General features: G+C 44.2%; 1 protein-coding gene across 2 annotated transcripts in view; it reads left to right on the top strand.

Annotated features, from left to right (window-relative positions):
* Window positions 1-19,826, top strand: part of GSG1 (germ cell associated 1) — a 289,428-nt gene that overhangs the window by 25,316 nt on the left and 244,286 nt on the right. The window contains exon 1 of one of the 2 annotated variants that reach the window (XM_077452509.1): window positions 15,243-15,465. The exons of the other annotated variant lie outside the window; for it this stretch is intronic. Within the exon in view, the coding sequence (XP_077308635.1) occupies window positions 15,409-15,465 (57 nt within the window). The 5' untranslated portion in view covers window positions 15,243-15,408. Of the gene's footprint in view, window positions 1-15,242; window positions 15,466-19,826 lie in introns of those variants that run through there. 2 annotated transcript variants of the gene reach the window in all.

The raw sequence follows: 19,826 nt of genomic DNA, 5'->3' as shown, positions 1-19,826 counted from the left end.
CGGATTATGTTGTCCTTAGTGACCCAGAGGACTCCGGACCGAATGCCTCAGCTAACCTACGCTGCATGGCCTCCCTGATCCTGCAAAGTAAGAGAAACAAAATTTTTTGTGTTGCGCTGCTGGGTTATATGTATCCGGGATGGGGGGAGGCTAATGGGAAGAGGAGGTGGGGGGAAAGGGGAGGAGAAAAACAAAAAAAGGGGGGGGGTGGGATGGGGAGATAAGGGGTATATACTGTGACTTTGGTATACAGCAGTATTTGAATTTACAATCTGGTATTTTAGCAGACTGATCCACAAAATTCTGCAGTTCTTAATAAGTATGGTAGATAATAGTCAATAGTTAACTGTGCAGGTTTTGATAAGAAATAGTAAGTTATAGCCAATAGTCAATAGTAGATTGCGCAGTTATTAAAATAGTAAGTTATAGCCATAGGGAAAAGAGGGTTTCTTAGCACAAGCAGGTAGGCAGCATGTTCAAGGGTAGAAGACACCTTTAGGAGATGTACAAACAGAAGGTTGGGTTAGGTTGGCGCTGTTTTTTGTCTCCTGATCCTGCAAAGCCTGCGTAAGGATCCTCGTATTCTTCGAATCAAGGAGAGGGACCATTACTGGCTGGCGGCTCTGCTTGATCCACAGTACAAGGGTAAGGTTGCGGACCTTATCTTGCCGTCGCAGAGGGAGCAGAGGATTCGACATCTCTGGGAGGCCTTGCAGAAAGGTCTGTGCAACGCGTTCCCAGAGACTGGGAGGTTACAAACTCCTGGTCCTGGACAATATGTTGCTGAGGCTTTGGTCAGAAGGAGCGGTGGAGAAGGTGGCCATGTGACCGATGCGTTCAGACAATTTTTTAGTCCGCAGCCACAAGATATGATCGGTTCCAGCAACCATCGCCAGCGTCTGATTTACATGGTGCCGGAATACCTAGGGGCAATATATAAATATCACATCCCTTCAAGACTGCCTATGCTGATGCTGAGTGACTGACCTGTTATGTTGACTGTCTATCCTCGTCCACTGATATCTTGGAAGCAGTGGCGGCCCGTCCATAGGGGGCGCCCGGGCGCCACCCCCCCTTCTGTGTAGTCACAAAAAAAAAAAAAAAAAAAAAGTTTAAAACTGCCCCTTTAAAAAAAAAATAGTTCTTTAAGGAAGTGCACTGTGTTTGAGCGCCGGACACAGTGCACTATGGGAACCACCACGTCAATGCAATCATGAGATTGCAGACGTGGCGCTTCATTTGCGGGCGTTCAGCCCGCCTTGGGGCGCTTTCTGAAGCGCTGAGTAGCTTCCGCCCCGCGCTGTAGTTTGTATCACTACGGCTGGGCTGTTTGATTGACATCTGAGTTGACTCAGATGTCACTTCCTGTCTTCTCTCTCCCATTGCACATGAGAGAGGAAACAGGAAGTAAGAGCAATAAAGCACACCGCAGGAGAGGAGCGGAGAACACCGGAGAGGAGCACACAGTCCACAGGTAAGTGCTGATCCTGTGCTCCCATAGAGAAGGGGGGTGGAGGGGAAGGCCATGCATTAAATAGGAGGACTATTTCCATTAACATACATTATTTTCATTAATTTATGTTATATAAAAGGAAGGGAAGTGTTTGTGCAAGAAAGCCTTTTTTTTTTTTCTTCTTCATTTTTAAGGTTAAAGTAATAGCTCCATACCAACTGCACAGATCCTGACTTAAAAAAAAAAGATTTTCTCATTAGGACAAAAAGCAACATGTGAGTCCTCCATCCATGTGTGAGGGGGAGACTAGCTGGAAATCAAACTGTAGGTTGCTAATTAACATTAAGCGCTCAGGCTGCCATGAAGTAAGGTATGGTTACCAGGGACAATAACTGATGCTGTATGGTTACCAGGGACAATAACTGATGCTGTGTGGTTACCAGGGACAATAACTGATGCTGTATGGTTACCAGGGGCAATAACTGATGCTGTGTGGTTACCAGGGACAATAACTGATGCTGTGTGGTTACCAGGGACAATAACTGATGCTGTGTGGTTACCAGGGACAATAACTGATGCTGTGTGGTTACCAGGGACAATAACTGATGCTGTGTGGTTACCAGGGACAATAACTGATGCTGTATGGTTACCAGGGACAATAACTGATGCTGTGTGGTTACCAGGGGCAATAACTGATGCTGTGTGGTTACCAGGGGCAATAACTGATGCTGTGTGGTTACCAGGGGCAATAACTGATGCTGTGTGGTTACCAGGGGCAATAACTGATGCTGTGTGGTTACCAGGGGCAATAACTGATGCTGTGTGGTTACCAGGGGCAATAACTGATGCTGTGTGGTTACCAGGGACAATAACTGATGCTGTATGGTTACCAGGGGCAATAACTGATGCTGTATGGTTACCAGGGGCAATAACTGATGCTGTGTGGTTACCAGGGGCAATAACTGATGCTGTGTGGTTACCAGGGGCAATAACTGATGCTTTATGGTTACCAGGGGCAATAACTGATGCTGTGTGCTGTGTGGTTACCAGGGGCAATAACTGATGCTGTATGGTTACCAGGGACAATAACTGATGCTGTATGGTTACCAGGGACAATAACTGATGCTGTGTGGTTACCAGGGGCAATAACTGATGCTGTGTGCTGTGTGGTTACCAGGGACAATAACTGATGCTGTATGGTTACCAGGGGCAATAACTGATGCTGTGTGCTGTGTGGTTACCAGGGACAATAACTGATGCTGTGTGGTTACCAGGGACAATAACTGATGCTGTGTGGTTACCAGGGACAATAACTGATGCTGTATGGTTACCGGGGACAATAACTGATGCTGTATGGTTACCGGGGACAATAACTGATGCTGTATGGTTACCAGGGACAATAACTGATGCTGTATGGTTACCAGGGACAATAACTGATGCTGTGTGGTTACCAGGGACAATAACTGATGCTGTGTGGTTACCAGGGACAATAACTGATGCTGTGTGGTTACCAGGGACAATAACTTATGCTGTGTGGTTACCAGGGACAATAACTGATGCTGTATGGTTACCAGGCGCAATACCTGATGCTGTATGGTTACCAGGGGCAATACCTGATGCTGAATGAATACTAGGGACAATAACTGATGCTGAACGATGGCTAGGGTCAGTAACGGATGCTGAATGATGAGCAGGGGCAATGCCTGATGCTGTATGGTTACCAGGGGTAGGGACTATGCTTTTATTTTTTTATTTTTATGGGTTACAACTGATGTTGCGTGATCCCTAGAAACAGTGGCTACTGAATGTTTGTTTGTTCTTAGGGGTAAAAACTGATCACAATGGTGGTCTTGAGATATTAATTGACGCACAATGGCTTATAGGGGTAACCACTGTCTGATGGGTTTTATATTTAGGGGTAGCAGCCACTTAGTGAATAGTAGGATTATTATTCAGGATTTATATGGCGCTACCAGTTTGCCAACTGATTTCTCAATAATCTGATTACAGAATGGTCCTTATGGGGTAACAACATTTTTTATTCATGGATTAGCAGAAATTCCTCCCCCCCCCCCCCCTTTTTATTATTTTTTTCCCTTTTAGAACGATTACATGAATAATTATACAGTTTGTGGTGGGTATGTTACTGTTATTAATTAAATTATTAAATATATCTTATATCGGATGTATGATGGTGGCATTGCAATAATAATAATTTATCGCGATGGTCATGTAATGCTGCCATAATCTTATTATCCTTTATTTATAGATTCCGCTCTTATAGAGAGAAATGTATATGTCCCCAGCAATTTATTTTCTATAAAATAATCTGAATGTTCCGTATAATCTGGGCTGAGGCTGATATACATTGAAGACAATGATAATTGCACATTTATGTACAAAATATAATAATCTCCGCTCTTGTCCAACATTGTACATGTATAGCTATTTGCTACAGTATAAGGTAATGCGTGCAAGTACATCATCACTATACAAAATATAGTATATTTTTTATTAAATACCGCAGTGTTTAAATACACATCTAATATGTGTGTGTGAGATTAGTATATATCGGCTCCTATCACTGTCTGCATGTGTTTATAAGACTTATAATGTTATACCTGTGGCCCATGGTCATAGTATGATCTCATACTACTACACAGAATGTGCAGCCTGGTATATGATGTGCAGAGCCCTGTGTATATGATGTGCAGAGCCTGGTGTATAATGTGCAGCCTGGTATGTGATTTGCAGAGCCCGGTGTATAATGTGCAGCCTGGTATGTGATTTGCAGAGCCCGGTGTATAATGTGCAGCCTTTTATGTGATGTGCAGAGCCCGGTGTATATAATGTGCAGCCTGGTATATGATGTCCAGAGCCCTGTGCATAATGTGCAGCCTGGTATATGATGTGCAGAGCTCTGTGTATAATGTGCAGAGCCCGGTGTATAATGTGCAGCCTGGTATATGATGTGGATTATATAAGGGGTGTGGCTGATGAGAAGTGGGAGGGGCCAACTGTGGAGGGGCGTGGTCTTGCGCCCCCCCATCCTAAAACTTCACCAGCCGCCACTGCTTGGAAGAAAATTTTTGGTTCTGGGTGATGCCACCAGCCCAATTTTTCTGCCCCTGTTTAACCACTTGCTTACTGGGCACTTAAACCCCCCTCAGTCCCAGACCAATTTTCAGCTTTCAGCACTGATGCACTTTGAATGACAATTGCGTGGGCATACAATACTGTACCCAAATGACATTTTTATCATTTTCTTCCCACAAATAGAGCTTTCTTTTGGTGGTATTTAATTACAGCTGGGAGTTTTATTTTTTGCTAAACAAACAAAAAAAGATACAAAAAAAATAATCATGTTTAATAGTTTGTTATAAAATTTTGCAAACAGGTCATTTTTCTCCTTCATTGAAGTGCGCTGATGAGGCGGCACTGATAGGCTGCATTGGTGGGCACTGATAGGCTGCACTGATAGGCATAGTTAAGGCGGCACTAATAGGCACAGATAAGGCGGCACCGACGGGCACAGATAAGGCGGCACTGATGGGCAAAGATGGGCACAGATAAGATGGCACGGATGGATGGCACGGATGGGTGACACGGATGGGTGGCACTAAGGGGCACTGATAGGTACCGCTGATAGATGGGACTGATGGGCACTGATAGGTGGCACTGCTGGGCACTGATGGGCGGCACTGCTGGGCACTGATGGGCACGGATATGTGGCATTGGGGTGCAGCACCTTTGTTGAGGCAGATTGTGGGCACTGCTGGGTGGCACTGTGGGCACTGCTGGGTGGCACTGCTGGGTGGCACTGTGGGCACTGCTGGGTGGCACTGACGGGGGGCACTTATTTTTTAATTATGTTTAGTGATGAGGGGGCAGGTGGGCACTGGCAGGGCTGGCCGTGATCGGGACTGATGTCCCGATCACGGCCGCCAGTGATCGGCTCTCTTTTTTTCTCCTCGCGCTGTCAGCGCGAGGAGGAATAATAGCCGATTACCGGCTCCGTTATATCACATGATCAGCGGTCATTGGCTGACAGCTGATCACGTGATAAGGGGTCGGGATCGACCCCTTGCTCGGATCGGTGATCAGGCGAGTCTCATAGACTCGCCGATCACAGAGCGCGCCGCGCGCGCCCCTCAGGGGGCGCGCAGGCCGCTCGTGCACGGGACGACGTCAATAGACGTAGCCCCGGCAAAGGAGATCCGCGCTGTAGCCGTCATTCGGCTATAGCGCGGGTCTCAACTGGTTAACAGGCACGTGTAATTACAATTTTGATGTAATGCTTTGCAGCAGGGCTCATTCCTGCACTACAAATAGAGTATATGGGAGAGGTTGCAGTGTCGTGGCACCAGCACCAGTGCCTAATGCCCACTTTTTCAGCCCCTGTTTAACAGGGGCGTGTAATTACAACTTTTGATACAATGCTTTGCAGCAGGGCTCATTCCTGCACTCCAACTAGAGTATCTGGGAGAGGTTGCAGTGTTGTGGCATCAGCAAGCAGTGCCTAAGGCCCAATTTTTACAAAGTTTAACAGGGGCATGTAATTACAATTCTTGATATAATTTTTGACAGCAGGGCCCGTTCATGTGCCCACCAAGAGTAACTGTGAGGACTTATAGTGTTGTGGCACCAGCATCACCCCCACAACCACCAAAGGCCCAATTTTTCTACCACTGTTCAACAATGTCATGTAATTACAATTCTTTATATAATCGTTCACAGCAGGGCGCTCCAGCAAGAGTCACTTTGAGGGCTTACAGTGTTGTGACAACACCTTAGGCCCCCATTTATGCAGAGCATATAGGGCAGGCCCCAACTTTCAAACATCCAACTTACAAACGTCTCCTACTTGCAAACGGAAGGAGACAACAGGAAGTGAGAGGAAAAAAGATGGACGGCAAAACAAATTATACAGGGGTGTTAACCCTTCCCTATGTTTTCATAAAAGCTTAAAAATAGATTTTTTGACTGGAGCTACACTTTAAAAATGTACCAGTTCAAAATTACAAACAGATTCTACTTAACACAACAAACCTACACAGTCCCTGTGTTGTTTGCATCGCCTGTATACTCCTGTTTTGAGTATATAGGGCATGGGGGCCCCACGCCTTTCCTTTTTTAATATGGGTACGGGGTTCCCCTTAATATCCATACAAGACCCAAAGGGGCTGGTAATGGGCAGGGGGGCTACCTATGCAATTTTTCTCAATGATTTTCATCCGTATTGCCAGAACCAGATATTACATTAAGACTGCAAGCAGTTTTAAATGACTTTTTTCCGTTAAATGTCATTTTGTGAAGGGACTGTTCTAAACACGGGAAACACGCGCCACTTCACAGGCATACTATAGACACCCTCCAGGCACGATATTTAAAGGAATATTTAACTTTTTTATTCATTTTAATCATCAATAATATCAGTGCTCCCAAAAAAACTGCCATTTTTAAAAACATTTTAGGCATTGACCCATGTCCCCTGGGGCAGGAGCCAGGTCCCCAAGCCCTTTTTAGGACAATATCTTGCATATTAGCCATTACAATTAGCACTTTTTATTTCGAACGTTCGAGTCCCATAGACTTCAATGGGGTTCTAAAGTTCGCACGAATTTTCAGTCCGTTCGAAAGTTCTGGTGCAAACTGAACCGGGGGGTGTTCGGCTCATCCCTACTCTCCAACCCCCAGGAGGCAACGAAAACCTGACAAGAGGCCACTCCATCTCCCACTAGTAGGAGCCAGGTTGAAGAGGTTTGCAGAAGTCTGGTCCAGCCAGTGCAAAGACCCTTGGGAGATATCTACCTTCACCTACTACTAGGGCAGCAAGCAGTAATCCCTGTCCCTCCTTCCAAGAGATTCACAGAATTCTATTCTCCTCTCTTTCTTATCCCCAAAAAGAGTGGAGAATGGAGACCAGTAGTCGATTTGAAAAGGTTAAATCGTTTTATAAATCTGGACTCTTTTAAGATGGAATCCTTACAGATAATCATCCAGATGGTCCAACCGGGAGACTGGATGATCTCAGTAGACTTACAAGACGTTTATTTCCATGTTCTCATTTTTCCGGTCTTCCAAAGACTTTTAAGAGTGGCAGTAGGCCCAATACACTTCCAGTTTCAGTGCCTTCCTTTTGGCCTGTGCACATCCAAGGATATACTCAAAAGGTGTTAATTGCAGTCCTGGCAACCCTCAGAGAAAACGGACTGCAAGTTTTTCACTTTTTGGACGACATCCTACTACTAGTCTCCAGTCCAGACCAACTGCTGGAACACAGGGAGATTCTCCTGTCCACCTGAGAGAGTTTGGGTGGTTGGTGAATACAGGGAAGAGTTTCCTGACACCGACCCAGGTAATGATTTACCTCGGCGCTCTTTTCAACACCTTAGTCGGTACAGTGTGTTTCCCCCCCAGAAGGTGACGGCTATTGTTCAGAAGATGTGCTATGTAAGGACACTCTCTCACCTGTCAGCGTCATATTGTCTAATCGGGACCATGTCATCCTGTATCCAGATGCTACCCTGGGCTCATTGGCATTTGAGGACTTTACAAACGAGCTTCCTGACGCAATGGAGGAGGAAGTCACTATTTCAAAGAATAACGATCTCAGCTTCCATGTGCAGGGGTCTTTTTTTTTTCTGGTGGTTGAAAGAAGACCTAATTTCAAAACCTTGTCTCCTTCAATGTCCCTCCTTGACCATTCTTACCACCGATGCAAGTTTGATGGGGTGGGGAGCACACTACGATCACCTTGCGGTACAAGGGAGGTGGGGTGTCCCCACGAAGGGGGGAAGTCTACAATATCTTGGAGTTACGGGTGGTCTACCTAGCCCTGGTGAATCTGGAAGAACATCTGCTCCAGAAACAAGTCCTAGTGTGTCTGGACAACAGAGGGGCAGCACAGTGGTGTAGTGGTTAGCACTCTCACCTAGCAGTAAGAAGGGTCGCTGTTTCAAATCCCAACCACGACGCTACCTGCCTGGAGTTTGCATGTTCTCCCTGTGCCTGCGGGGGTTTCCTCCGGGTACTCCGGTTTCCTCCCACAATCCAAAGAAGGTTAATTGGCTTCTGTCCAAAATTGGCCCTAGTATATGAATGGGGACCTTGGATTGTGGGTTCCTTGAGGGTAGGGACCAACGTGAGTGTGCAATGTACAGGGATAGGGACAATTGTAGACACTCACTCAGGTTGAACTGGATGGACTGATGTCTTTATTCAACCTAACTAACTATGAAACCATGAAGCAGCAGTGTCGTATATACAACTTCAGGGGGCAACCCACAGCATCACTTTACTAAGAGAAGTGGAGCCCATTATGTTGTGGGCGGAGAGGAATCTGTTGGATTTGAAGGCGGTTTACCTTCCAGGCCATCTGAATCAACAGGCAGATAATGTCTCATTGTTTTCAAGACAACAACGAATGGTCTCTTCACCCTTTGGTGTTCAGTTGGATCATGAGTCTGCAGAATCCTCCAGAAATCGACCAGTTTGTCTCTCCAGTGAATGCCAAATTGACAAGATTTGTCTCCCGCTTGCCTCATCCCCGCTCAGAAGCAGTAAATGCCCTCTCGAGCCCATGGCATTGCAAGACAGTTTATGTGTTCCCTCCCAGACCCTTAATTTTGACGTTTTTACTCAGATAGACGAAGGAACCAATTAGAGTGGTGGCTATTCTTCCTTACTGGCTGAGGAGGCCATGATTCCCCTGGGCAATGAGCCTCAGTATGTGTCCTCCGCTAAAGATTCCAGTATTCCCACAGCTCCTCTCCCAAGGGAGATTTGTGCATCCAGCTCCGCACAAGCTGAACCTACATGTTTCGATCTTGAAAGGGAGAAATTCCAGTCCTTAGGGTGTTCTGCAAGTGTGATTTCTACAAATTATGTTTATTCAAAAATATGGAATAAATTCAAGTTGTTTGTAGAAGAGTTCAGTGTTCAGATCCTACAATGCCATCCACCGCAATGCTCTTGGATTTTTTACAAGCCGGCTTAGACCTTGGTCTCAGTCTTAGTCTACTTAAAGTTCAGGTGGCAGCGATTTCGGCAGGTACCCAGAAAAGATGGGCAGAATACACACTCATCATTCAATTTTTCAAAGCAATCAAAAAAAATTTGACCTCCAGGAAAACGTTCCTTTCCTGCCTGGGATCTGCCTTTTGTACTGGACTGTCTGATGTCTCAGCCTTTTGTCCCAATAGAATCAGCTTCCCTGTGGAACCTGACACTCAAAACAGTCTAATTGCAGTAGCTTCAGGGAAAAGGGCGTCTGAATTGCAAGCTTTAGGAGCATAAGATGAACACATATCTTTCTTTCCAGATAGGTGGAACTACGGACAGTTCAGGGGTTTGTCCCAAAAGTCTCTTGTCGGTCCACTCTCTCGAAGCCCGGGAACTGCCTACCTTTACGCATCCAATCTTGGGTTCGATACAAGAATTGGACATCTCCAAGGTTTTAAGATGCTACCTGCAGGTCACAAGCCTATTCAGAGCTTTAAACAAACTATTCATAGTGCCTTGGGGCAGGAATAAAGGGAAGGAAGCCACATCAAGAGCTATCGCTTCCTGGATTTGCAAGCTGATCCAAGAAGTGTTTAGGGCTAGAGGGATGGATCCTCCAGTGGTAAAAGCCCACTCAACAAGGGCAGTCTCTTTGTCATGGGTGGCAAGGGCTAATGTTTCGCTAGAAACCATTTGCAAAGCGGCCACGTGGTCATCCCCAAACACGTTCATGCGTCATTACAGAATTGATCCAGGAGCACTCACTTCAGTGAAGTTCGGGAGAAGGACGATTGAGTCAGCTCTCGCAATTCCTTAATAAAATTTCTTTATGAGCAGTAGCCACCCTTGTGTTAGCTATTTATTGCATCACAGGTATGCTGCCATGAAGGCACCAGGAAAACGGAAAATTGTTTCATACTTACCATAATTTTCCCTTTCCTGGTGCCTATCCATGGCAGCATACATGCCCTCCCATGCTATTCAATATAATAGGAAAATGCTGGGGGGGGGGGGGGGGTATGGTTGTCTCTTTTATAATGTATTAACTATCCAGAGGGAAGGAATCTGGGGGCGGAGCTTATCACAGGTATGCTGCCATGGATAGGCACCAGGAAAGGAAAATTACATTACGTATGGAAAATGTTCTTTTTTTTTTTTTCTTTGCTTCCTTCAGTCTACTAATTAAGGGGAATGGTTAATTGGTCACAGGTGCTTGAGGCCTATATAACCTTGTGTAGAACTCATTGTGAGCCTGCTCATCTTTGAGTCTGCTGGAACTCTATCTAAATGGAACTGGTCTAAGTGGTGAGTTAAAAACCAGAGTTAGTGTAACTGGTCTAAGTGGTGAGTTAAAAACCAGAGTTAGTGGAACTGGTCTAAGTGGTGAGTTAAAAACCAGAGTTTAAAACAGGAGGTTATAACAGGGGTCATAGTACCTGAGTAGTGTGAGTACCTGAGTGTTGTCTGAGTAGTGTGTGTGGATCGTTAGTACTTGTGTATTGTGAGTGCGAGTGGTCTGCGAGTGCACATAGGTCTGCGAGTGGTCTGTGAGTACACGTAGGTCTGCGAGTGCACGTAGGTCTGCGAGTGGTCTGCGAGTGCAAGAAGGTCTGCGGGTGGTGCACGTAGGTCTGCGAGTACCTGTGTATTGTCTTGAGTATTAGTGTCAGGAAGCTAGTTGTTAGGCAATTTGGACAGGGTATAATCCCCAATACTCATTAAATTTAATAGGTACGATGCCCGGCAGGTGTGGAGAGGCAAGTTGTTGTACATCTTGCGGCATGTATGCGTTCCTTGATCATCCGATCGAGGGTGAATACTGCTGTGCAAAATGTAAGCGCATTGTTTCCCTGGAAGCCCAGGTTCTGAATCTGGGGAAGCAACTGTCAGCACTGAGAAGTCCCTCCATACTAAAGGAGAGCCAGGAACATACACGGCAGGTGCCGGCAGGGGCCAGCACAAAGGTGGGTGGAGACAAAGAGGTGCAGGCTTTAGCAAAGAGTAGATGGGTGACAGTCAGGAAGGGTAGAAGGGCAAGTGCCAGTGAGGCCAATCCAGGGCTGGAGCATCCCAATAAGTACACTCCATTGAGTGACATTGGTGATCTCAGTCACGGACCAGCACTGCTGGAGCTGAGGGACTCTCCTAGCCACCAGGGGAAGAACTTCTCCTTTGAGAGTGGGGGGGGGGGGGGAAGTGAAGGAAAGACAGATTCTGGTGGTAGGGAACTCAATTCTTAGAAGGACAGAGAGCCCAATCTGTAACAAAGACCTGAAGCGTCGAACAGTATGTTGTCTGCCGGGCGCTCGGGTTCGGCACATCACGGATCTGATGGACAGATTACTGGGAGGGGCTGGGGAAGACCCAGCTGTCATGGTGCACGTTGGCACCAATGACAAAGTCAGAGGTAGATGGAGTGTCCTAAAGAATGATTGTAGGAACTTAGGAGCAATATATATACACATGTACACATACATGCACATACATTCACGTGCATATACACATATGCATACACACATACACATAGAGGGGTTTTTAAACTAGGCGATGGGGGGGGGGGGTGTGCAGAGGTAGAGATAGTAATCACTGAAAATATTCCAGAGGTTAATATTGGGGGCATTATTGGTAGGTTGACAAAAGCACATACACCCAAGGTAAGTATAGTAGCAAGTCCTAGTTGCAATCTTGGAACACCCAATAAGAGGATAATATGCGACTGGTCTAAACTACATGTCATGTTCACCAATGCCAGGAACCTGGCGGACAAGATGGGTGAACTAGAGATACTATTGTACAAGGATGATTTGGATTTTATGGGAATTTCAGAGACCTGGTTCAACAGCTCTCATAATTGGCTGGCAAACATTCAAGGGTATTCCCTTTATCGCAAGGATAGAGAGGGTAAAAAAAGGGGAGGGGTATGCCTATATATCAAGAATAATGTACACGTGATTGTGAAAGATGACATCACTAAGGGTGTGTGAGGGCTTACCTAGGTTGGAGTCCATGGTGCAGAGATGTATGCTCACCCTTGCAAATACACACAGCCCACGGTAACAAAGAGATAAGCTACCTGGGCTGTGAATCTGTGCACGGAGGCTTGACAGGAATAGCCAAGGGATAGTCGAAGTAAAGCCGTAGTCAAGGATTCCGGAAGTTAGAATAAACAATAAGCAGAGCCAGGGTCAGAAGCCGGAGTCAGTCTTGGAACGCTGTAACTGGAGCACAGGAATACTGGAGCACAGGAATACTGGAGCACAGGAATACTGGAGCACAGGAATACTGGATCCCTAGGCAAAACAGGAGACAATGAACTGACAAAGCCCTCATAGTGAGGCAGTGTTTTATACCCAGCTGATTAGGTAACCTGCCTCAGCTGATCCAGGAGTGACAGGTACTAAACAACAAGATCCAGAGTATGGTCCTAGTATTTTATGCAGAACTGTGCAAAGCTGTAAAGAAGGCTGAAAGGAACTGAGATGTGGCTTAGAGGTAAGGTAACAGGAGCACTAAACAAACAGTCATTAGTTCAATACCACCCAGAGCCACTTGGGGCGCGACCACGCCTGGCTGTCTAAAAGACACGGTAGGGACTGTGACAGGGTGCTAGGGAGGAGGTGGAATCCTTATAGGTAGAGCTCCGAAGGGATGAAGCTAAGGGTAAAATAATATTGGGATTATGCTATAGCCCCCCTAACCTGAGGGAGGAAGGGGAGACTGATCTGCTATCACAATTTGGATTAGTAGCAAGGATGGGAAGTGTTATCATAATGGGGGATTTTAATTTTCCAGACATAGACTGGGCAGAGGGAACTCGCCAGTTTCTAAATGTCTTGCAGTACAATTTTATGGGTCAGATGGTAGGTGCACCAACTAGAAATAAAGCGTTACTGGATCTACTGATTACCAACAATACAGACCTGATCACGGATGTGGAATTACGGGGAAATTTAGAAAACAGCGACCACAGGTCAATTGGCTTCTGTATAAATCAAACAAATAGGAAACAAAAAAAGGGGAATACAAAGACACTGAATTTCAAAAGAGCCAACTTCCCTAAACTACGAACCTTACTAGAAGGCATAAATTGGGATAAAATCTTAGGAACAAAGAATGCAAAGGAGAGATGGGTTTGCTTTAAGAGCATATTAAATAAGGGCATTAGCAAATGCATCCCATTGGGTAATAAATTTAAAAGAGCAAACAAAAGTCCTGGGTGGCTTAACTCCAATGTAAAAATGCATATAAAAGAAAGGAGAAGGCCTTCAAAAAATACAGGGTTGAGGGATCATCATCAGCATTCAGACTTTATAAAAGAATGCAACAATAAATGTAAGGGTGCAATAAGGACGGCTAAGATAAAACATGAAAGACACATAGCGGAGGAGAGCAAAAAAAATCCCAAGAAATTCTTTAAGTATGTAAATAGTAAAAAAGGGAGGACAGACTATATTGGCCCCATAAAGAATGAGGAAGGACATCTGGTTACAAAGGATGGGGAGATGGCGAAGGTATTGAATTTATTCTTCTCCTCAGTCTTCGGGGGGCTTCAGTAACCAAAACTGCAGTGTTTATCCTCAAGACACATCACAGGAAGCACCTCCATGATTAACAGAGGACAGAATTAAAATTAGACTTGGGAAAATTAACATTAATAAATCACTGGGACCAGATGGCTTGCACCCAAGGGTACTTAGGGAACTCAGTCAAGTAATTGCCAGGCCATTGTTACAAATTTTTACTGACAGTCTACTGACTGGAATGGTACCAGCTGATTGGAGAGAAGCCAATGTAGCACCATTATTTAAAAAGGGCCAAAAATACATCCCTGTGAATTACAGACCAGTTAGCCTAAAATCAGTAGTATGTAAACTCTTGGAGGGCATGATAAGGGACTATATACAAGATTTTAGTAATGAGAAAGTTATCATTAGAAGTAATCAGCATGGATTCATGAAGAATCGTTCTTACCAAACCAATCTACTAACCTTCTATGAGAAGGTGAATTGCCAGCTATATAAAGGAAGGCCTGTAGATGTGGTGTATCTGGATTTTTCAAAAGCATGTACTGTAACTATGTTACATCATGGGACACAGAGGCCCCCTCCTCTCTTTCTAGTATACACATGTATTGCTTTGCTACAAAACTGAGATGCTCCCGATATGGGAGGGGTTATATAGGGAGGCAACTTCCTATTTAGGGTGTGCCAGTGTCCAGCACCTGAAGGTGAACTATAACCCACATAATAATTACTATGACTCTGTGTCCCGTGATGTACTTCAAAAGAAAAGGATTTTACAGTTAAGAAGTTATAAAAATCCTATATATATATATATATATATATATATATATATATATATATATATATATATAGAGACACACACACACACACACACACACACACACACACACACACACACACACTATATTAATTAATATAGTAAAGGAAATTTTAAGTTGCCCAAACTGCTTTTATTGCATTCCATAGTTGCTTGAGTCACCCAAAGAAAATGTTGGGATTTTATTAAAATAAGATTGGTCTTATTAGGCATTCCACTTGACTTTTTTCAATAAACCATTTTATTCTATCTAAAATGCAACACAATCTAATTCCCAGATAATGCTGCTGCTCGTTGAAGACATTATTGCAAAGATATGAATAGTGTAGCAAAGGCTATGGCAAGATCAGTGGTAAGAGTGAATGAGAAGGGTTTAGATGTAAACAGCTTGGGCATGATTGTGTTTGGGATTAGGAACCTACATTACTCTGCAGCAGATGTTAGCGATTTCACAGCAGTGAGTCAAGTTGGTTTGTGGGCTCTGGGATTAGGCACAGCAACAGAATTATAAGCCGTTTGTTGCGTTCAAAGCTTTATGCACAGAGTTTCTTCTTACTCATTCTGTGAAACACATAGAAAATATTGGATGTGCCATCATTTATTGGAATATCATGAATCTTCCATCAGAAGTTGCTTCATCTGCAAGGTTCCTACAGAAGACAACATCAGTAAGTTTTTATGTCTCACCACATTTTTACTAATAAGATGTATTCTGTAGTAATGGGAAAGTTTTTCAAACTGTGAGGTAAAATACAGTCTTTTGTCAGTTTATTTCCCCTATACAATATGCAAGTAAAGTATTTTATGTTTTCTATTACTGTGTTTGAACACTTTGTGGTTATTTTACTTTATTGTTTAATATGTATATTTGCAGTATGTTTTTATATCCAGGAGCATCCTATTGATTACCTTTGATATACATGGGATGTGCAGTAGAAAGTGGTTAGCACTTCTGCCTAGCAGTACCAGGCAGAAGTGCTAACCACTTGCAACTGTGCATCTTGTTGATTACCTTTGATATACATGGGCTGCGCAGTTGCAAGTGGTTAGCACTTCTGCCTAGCAGCACTAGGATCATAGGTTTGAATCCCAACCATGACACTATCTGCCTGGAGTTTGCATGTTCTCCCTGTGCATGTGTGAGTTTCCTCTAGGCACTCCAGTTTCCTCTCACACTCTAAAGACATGCTGATAGGTTAATTGGATCCTACCTAAATTGGCCTTAGTATGTGTATGAATGGGAGTTAGGGACCTTAGATTGTAAGCTCCTTGAGGTCAGGGGCTGATGTTACTTTACAAAATACTGTGCATGTAAAGCTTTTTGTAAATTGATGGCGATATATAAAGACCTATAATAAATTATGAAAAAATGTTTTGCCATATACTCTATTTATACAAATATCTATATGTTCTTTTATATTTCACATGATAAATAGGAGTTTTAGTATGATGCTATATCTCTTAGGGAAAGCTGATAACATTTTCACATAATGGTTGCAAATTATATATATATATTTTTTGTTGAGGGTAGTAATATGGGTCTGCGTGTTTCCTTAACAACCTAAATATTCTGCATGCAACTGCAGCCTTTCACTCACAAAAATTTGTAGATGAGCCATATTTATGTCACATTTCCCGTGTATTCATTAAACGAAAATATTTTATTCCTAAAGCATTATATAGAGAAAAATAAATGTATTTGTGGTGCTTTGAAATAAAAATAGATGTGCGTAACACACCAATAAATTCCTGCACTAAAGGAATGCCATGAATTGAGTGTGTGAACACTATAAGTGAGCAATAAAAATAAGGGTTGCTGCTCTTAGAGAGTGTGTGCCTTTAAATATGTGATCAAAGTAAGAGCGCTGCCTTGTGATAAACGAATACATTAATAACACAAAATCAATACCAATAGTTCCATTAACCATAAAAAAACACAGTAATATAAGAAAATAATAGTTCATAGGAGATAAATGTGTATAAAGTTCATGAGCTACAAACTCTGTAGTACTGCTTCAAAAAGTTTTCAATATGTGAAAAATAAAGAACCAAGTGCTAAGAAGATAATCTGTGTGATCCATGCTCCCCTCTGTATGCCCCCTCACTCACCAGAAATCCAGGACTCCCATAACAGAAGTCTCAAGCACTCAGGAGGAGTGACCACTTGCCAACTGCCGCACGCTGATTTATATTGGCAGAATGGCATGGGCAGGCAAAAGGGCATACCCGTACGTCCCTTTGAATTTGCTGTCTAGCAGGCACAGCGCACACTGGAGTATGCCCGTGGGTCCTGCGGACTTGATGTGTGCCGGCGGCCCACAATTGCGGTGAGGAGAGGCAGAATGGGGAGATGCCTATGTAAACTAGGCATTTCCCTGTTCTGCCTAGCAACATGACAGGGATCTACTGCTCCCTGTCATCGGGAGAAGTGTACACTGTCATGTTGTAGTGAGCCCATTCCCCCTACAGTTAGAACACATTCAAGGAACACAGTTACCCCCTTGATCGCCCCCTAATGTTTAACCCCTTCTCTGCCAGTGTAATTTATACAGTAATCAGTGGCTATTTGTAGCTCTGATCGCTGTATAAATGTCAGTGGTCCCAAAATAGTGTCAAAAGTGTCCGATCTGTCCGCCATAATGTTGCTGTCCCAATAAAAAAATCACAGATTGCCGCCATTACTAGTAAAAAAAAATAATAATAAATTGCCATAAATCTATCCCTTATTTTGTAGACACTATAACTTTTGTGCAAACCAATCAATAAACACTTATTGCGATTTTTTTTTTTTTTTTTTTTTTTTTTTTTTTTTTTTACCAAAAATATGTAGAATACATATCAGCCCAAACTGTGGAAGAAATTCGTTTTTTATATATTTTTTGGGGATATTTATTTTAGAAAAACTAAAAAATATTGCTTTTTTTTCCAAAACTGTCGGTCTTATTTTGTTTATAGCGCAAAAAATAAAAACCGCAGTGGTGATCAAATACCACCAAAAGAAAGCTCTATTTGTTGGAAAAAAAGGACGTCAATTTTGTTTGGGTACAACATCGTCCCTACAACAAGGCCCAACATGGCCTTTTCCATTTGCTTGAATTGTTTATTGAACACTGTACTGAAATTAATCTCATAGGGATTGCCTTCCCTGATTTTAGCCTGTAGTAGTTCCTCTCTATTCATGTTTTCAACCTGTTCCTTGACTTTACCAAGTGTTTTTCTTTTATACCCGTTTTCTTCAAACTTATCCATCAAAAATTCTGTTTGTTTATTAAAATCCTGCATTAGGTTGCAGTTTCTTCTGATGTACATAATCTGTCCCTTTGGGATACCATTGAGACATTTTCATTGGTGACCACTTCTGTCTGACACAGATGTAATAATTCCTGTCAGTCTCTTTGAAGTACGTGTGTAGAGATGGGTGCCTTCCACAGATATTTCCAAATCTAAGAAATTGATCAGATCCTTGCTATATGTGCCCGAAAAGGTAATCTCATACTTATGGACGTTGATGCTTTCCAAAAAAATATTTCGGTGTTTGTTCTGTGCCTTCTCATAGGATGAATACATCATCTATATACCTCTTGAACACTCTTATGCCACGTACACACGATCGAATTGTCCGGCGGACTTTATAACAAAGGGACTTGGCCACACATGGACTGTCATGTATCAGATACGATCAGGCTGGAAAGCTGGCAGCGGCACGTCAGGCTGGAAGGCCGGCAGCGGCACATCAGGCTGGAAGGCCGGCAGCGGCACATCAGGCTGGAAAGCCGGCAGCGGCACATCAGGCTGGAAGGCCGGCAGCGGCACATCAGGACTTCCAGTGGTGTAGTGGTTAGCACTCTCACCTAGCAGTAAGAAGGGTCGCTGCTTCAAATCCCAACCATGACACTACCTGCCTGGAGTTTGCATGTTCTCCCTGTGCCTGCATGGGTTTCCTCCGGGTACTCCGGTTTCCTTCCACAATCCAAAGACATGCAGGTAGGTTAATTGGCTTCTGTCAAAAATTGGCCCTAGTATATGAATGGGGACCTAGGATTGTGGGCTCCTTGAGGGTAGGGACAGAAATGAGTGTGTACAGGGATAGGGACAATTGTAGACACTCACTCAGGTTGAACTGGATGGACTGGTGTCTTTATTCAACCTAACAAACTATGAAACTATGAAACCTCAGACTGGAAGGCCGCAACATCAGACTGGAAGGCATCAGACTGGAATGCCGGAACATCAGACTGCAAGGCATCAGACTGGAAGGCCAGGACATCAGACTGGAAGGCATCAGACTGGAAGGCCAGGACATCAGACTGGAAGGCATCAGACTGGAAGGACGGGACATCAGACTGGAAGGCATCAGACTGGAATGCCGGGACATCAGACTGGAAGGCATCAGACTGGAAGGCATCAGACTGGAAGGCCGGAACATCAGAATAGAAGGCCGGGAGGTCACGCTGGACAGCAGGCACTGGGACGTCAGGCTGGACAGCAGGCACTGGGACATCAGGCACATCAGACTGGTACAGGAACTTCAGGCGGAGACACTGGCTGGATAGCAGGCAGATGTTTGGCAGAATCAAGTGGGTGATCAGGTTCAGCTGGCATACAGGCAAACTGGAGCAGGTTGGTTGGTGTGGAGGCAGGTTGCGTTACTGGCAGGATCAAATGGGTAGGAAAGAACTTCCGTTAGATTTAGCTACTGAAGTCCTGTAGGTAGCTGCAGATCTATAGGTAGGGAATGAAGCAGACTGGAGAGAAGAGTTGGAATATGGCAGGAAGAGGTAAGAGTGGCTGGGGGAAGTTCTTGAGGGATAGTAGGCAACGAGAAAGAGGCAGTTGGATTAAAGGCAGGGTATGTGCAGCAGGAAGAAACAGGGTATTGCTATTTGGGGGGATGTAGAGTATATTGGGCTGAAAGTGAGGTTGCCATGGGTAATGGAAGAAGAGACTCCTGGGCAGGCAGGTGTTTGGTAGCAGAGATGGTTTGTTGTGGGCTGGCTGTGGCTGATTGCAAAATACCAGACCATGCTAA

The sequence above is a fragment of the Lithobates pipiens genome, unplaced genomic scaffold (assembly GCF_037356315.1).
Source record: "Lithobates pipiens isolate NorthernLeopardFrog02 unplaced genomic scaffold, aLitPip1_a1.2 Scaffold_23, whole genome shotgun sequence".
Lineage (NCBI taxonomy): Eukaryota > Metazoa > Chordata > Amphibia > Anura > Ranidae > Lithobates > Lithobates pipiens.
This window is presented reverse-complemented; position numbering and strand designations above follow the sequence as displayed.